Source organism: Austrofundulus limnaeus, unplaced genomic scaffold, assembly GCF_001266775.1.
Source record: "Austrofundulus limnaeus strain Quisiro unplaced genomic scaffold, Austrofundulus_limnaeus-1.0 Scaffold942, whole genome shotgun sequence".
NCBI lineage: Eukaryota > Metazoa > Chordata > Actinopteri > Cyprinodontiformes > Rivulidae > Austrofundulus > Austrofundulus limnaeus.
Window position 1 is genome coordinate 6,510 of NW_013953344.1, and position 4,172 is coordinate 10,681.

At 41.8% G+C, this 4,172-nt stretch overlaps 1 protein-coding gene across 1 annotated transcript in view; it reads right to left on the reverse strand.

Moving 5' to 3' along the window:
- Nucleotides 1-1,969: 1,969 nt before the first annotated feature.
- The window catches only part of ginm1 (glycoprotein integral membrane 1), an 18,004-nt gene continuing 15,801 nt past the window's right edge, over nucleotides 1,970-4,172 (reverse strand). The window contains exon 8 of the mRNA XM_014029694.1: nucleotides 1,970-2,751. Within this exon, the coding sequence (XP_013885148.1) occupies nucleotides 2,646-2,751 (106 nt within the window). The 3' untranslated portion in view covers nucleotides 1,970-2,645. The remainder of the gene's footprint in view (nucleotides 2,752-4,172) is intronic.

Sequence of the window (4,172 nt, forward strand, 5' to 3'; positions counted from 1 at the left end):
GGGTGGGGGGAGGACCAGGGAGGATGATTCAACCACTYGATGTCGCTGAAAACAAATAATCCTACACACTGTGCCTTTAAGTAAAAGTCATAAAATTGTTCACAAAAATTGGTAAAGTAGTAGTAAAAGTACTTTTCCACGCTCTCTAACAAATAAACTGTTAAATTTACTGAACCAAACTGGCTCCACAAAACCAAGTTGATAAAAGATAAAATATGTATTCGCATCAAATTTGCTCTACTAGGTTTAGAGGAAGTAGTTGTGACTTAGTTGAGTAAATTCAACACTTAATTTTTTTGAGCACCTTTCATGATGAGTTCAGACAGTTTTAATTTATAACAAGTAACTATTACATTTAAAGAAGTAAAAGTATCATTTTTAGGTTTTAAAAGTAACTAAGTAAAAGTCACTATTTTAAAAAATACTTGGTAAAACTACAAATCCTCATAAAAATACTGAAGTACTGTAACAAAGTAAATGTACTTAGTTACTATAAACCTCTGACTACATTTTAGCTTGATAGCTCTAAAACTTACAGTATTTTTCATTTTTGGCTTCATCTCTCAGCATCAGTAGCTCTAAAACTGAGTTATAGACAATTTAAATTAGATGTGGTGGCCTGACTGACTTGTTTTAAAGATTTATTAAAGATTACTGTCAGCTGGTATTATACCAACTTTCAGCTTTATGTGTCTGAAACTGTTTCTCAAATGACCATTAGCCATCAGATTAAAATTGAGTTTCACTTTCAAAAAGTCTTGTGGATTGCTAACACCAAAGTTCAGCTTAATATTTCTAAAAACGACTGAGTTATAGCTAGTTTAAATTAGCTTTAGGGGTTAGCTTTATTTGGGACCAGCAGTTCAATTCAGTTTATTTAAATAGCACCAAGTCACAACAACAGATGTGTCAGGGCGCTGTACGTAAAAAACTAAATGTAAAGAAGCAGCAGACTGCGTAGTCTTTGCTTCGTCACAGTCTCATCCTGAGCAGCACACCTGCAGCAGCAGAGAGGAAAAACTCCCTGCTGATCAGGAAGAAACCTCCAGCAGAACCAGGCTCAGGACAGGAGACCGGCTGGGTTTGGGGAAACGTCATGTTTGGATCAGTCTTTAGGCCCTGCAGTGCACACTGTAACCTTTTACACAACTTAGGAGAATTTTTAAGATGTCTACATTGAAGATGAAATTTTAAAAAACTGAAGCCTTGTTTAGGCGTGTATGTACTGTAATGCTAACAAACTGATCAAATATATAACTTTTATTAGTAATTTCAACATAAACTGTATAAGTTGGCATGAGTTGTCTAAAGTGTTTTAGTGTGACAGGATCTTTAGCTACACCAAAACTAATTTCAGATTAATGTCTTAAAAAGGCTGAATTATAGTCATTTAAAGTAAGCTGTGGTAGCCATCTTGGATTTCTGATTAGAATTTAGAATATGGTAAAGATTTTGTTCAGCTACTACTACACCAATTTTCTGTTTTGTTTTGCTAAAAACGGCTGAATTAAAGCTCTTTGTAAAATTAGCATTAGCCGTTAGCTTGAAATTGTGACTAGCATTCAGCACGTTATTTTTTGATCAGCTCAATATAAAACATCTGAATTAAAGTTGTTTGAAGTTGGCTGTGAACACCTGAAATGTTTAAATCCAGGGTTATTTACTTTATTTATGTGCCCACCGGGGCCACCCCTTTAAAAACAAAGCTCCGCCCCTGCCCGGAGGGAGACCCTCTGCATCCTTCTGCTGATGTGTACTTTCCAATAAACATTTCTTCAAGTGGAGTTATTTCTGTATTATTTTCTAATGAATATTTATTTATGCCATCTCCTGTTTTATTTGTATTTACTTGGTATTACTCTGTAGAAATCTGATTTCACCTTTAAAGTTTTTTATATATTAGTTTTGTAAAGGCAGACAATGCATTGATCATGACTGATTTGTGGCTGAAATAAAAACAGAAAACATCCCAGGAGGTGGACAGTTTTTATGAGCAGTGAGAAAGTGCTGTGTCAGCGAAATCAGAAAGCTTAAAGTCGTCTCTCACTCCCTGACAGTCGGCGGGTAGAAACAAGGAGTCAGACCTAACAGCAGCAGACTGATGGTCAGACGTGTTTATTTATGTTTCTACCTGTTTTAAGAAGATCTCACTTCCTGTTTTAAAGAGGCTTTAGTGTTCAACCTGTTGGAGCCTGGCTGGGACCTGCCTGCTGACACAGAAGAAGACATCCTGTAACAAACACAGCTGTGGGACTAACACACGGTCTGGAAAAGGCAGCTCAGAAATGAGTGACATCATCAGAAAGCTTCAGACTTCAGGTGGGACTGTGTGAAACCTGTTTTCTTGTGCTGTCACTTTGTAAAGCTGCTACCAAACATCCAGATGTTCTCTGTTTAACACCTGGGCCTTTCATGGAAACACCACATAACTTCTACATGTTTGGTCCTCCTGGAGCTTGGATCATTCACCTCCTCCTCCATGGTGGACCCAGCCTGGTTACAGAGGATCTCCACCAACAAAGCTGTGTTTGAAGTGTGAAACTACAGCGGGTCACAGGAACAGAACCGGGCCGAAACAGATGGAAAGCAGAACTTTAAATAAGAAATGAGATCAAACTGAAAGGAGCTGGTCACGTCTGTCTTCTTCACGGCTTCTTGTCTTCTTCAGCTGCTTCTGTCTGGATGTTCTCCAGCAGACTGTGCTTCTCCTCCTCCGGCATCAGACTGACCGGGTCCAGATCAAACATGTGCCTACAGAGCAGAGAGCAGGTTAGACAGACCACCTGACACAGACCACCTGACACAGACCACCTGACACAGACCACCTGACACAGACCACCTGACAAAGACCACCTGACAAAGACCACCTGACACAGACCACATGGTGTTCTGGTGTTCTGATGTTCTGATGTTCTGACGTTCTGGTGTTCTGATGTTCTGACGTTCTGGTGTTCTGATGTTCTGACGTTCTGGTGTTCTGACGTTCTGGTGTTCTGATGTTCTGGTGTTCTGGTGCTCTGGTGTACTGGTGTTCTGACGTTCTGGTGTTCTGGTGTTCTGGTGTTCTGACGTTCTGGTGTTCTGACGTTCTGGTGTTCTGACGTTCCGGTGTTCTGATGTTCTGGTGTTCTGATGTTCTGGTGTTCTGACGTTCTGGTGTTCTGATGTTCTGATGTTCTGATGTTCTGACGTTCTGGTGTTCTGATGTTCTGGTGTTCTGACGTTCTGGTGTTCTGACGTTCTGGTGTTCTGATGTTCTGGTGTTGACGTTCTGGTGTTCTGACGTTCTGGTGTTCTGACGTTCTGATGTTCTGACGCTCTGGTGTACTGGTGCTCTGGTGTACTGGTGTTCTGACGTTCTGGTGTTCTGGTGCTCTGGTGTACTGGTGTTCTGACGTTCTGGTGTTCTGATGTTCTGACGTTCTGGTGTTCTGACGTTCTGGTGTTCTGGTGCTCTGGTGTTCTGACGTTCTGGTGTTCTGACGTTCTGGTGTTCTGGTGTTCTGACGTTCTGGTGTTCTGACGTTCTGGTGTTCTGGTGTTCTGGTGTTCTGACGTTCTGGTGTTCTGACGTTCTGGTGTTCTGGTGTTCTGACGTTCTGGTGTTCTGACGTTCTGGTGTTCTGGTGTTCTGGTGTTCTGGTGTTCTGGTGTTCTGATGTTCTGGTGTTCTGACGTTCTGGTGTTCTGGTGTTCTGACGTTCTGGTGTTCTGACGTTCTGGTGTTCTGGTGTTCTGGTGTTCTGATGTTCTGGTGTTCTGATGTTCTGGTGTTCTGACGTTCTGGTGTTCTGGTGTTCTGACGTTCTGGTGTTCTGACGTTCTGGTGTTCTGATGTTCTGGTGTTCTGACGTTCTGACGTTCTGGTGCTCTGACGTTCTGGTGTTCTGATGTTCTGGTGTTCTGATGTTCTGATGTTCTGACGTTCTGGTGTTCTGATGTTCTGGTGTTCTGAAGCTCTGGTGTTCTGACGTTCTGGTGTTCTGATGTTCTGGTGTTCTGATGTTCTGGTGTTCTGACGTTCTGGTGTTCTGACGTTCTGGTGTTCTGGTGTTCTGATGTTCTGGTGTTCTGATGTTCTGGTGTTCTGACGTTCTGGTGTTCTGGTGTTCTGATGTTCTGGTGTTCTGATGTTCTGGTGTTCTGACGTTCTGGTGTTCTGGTGTTCTGAC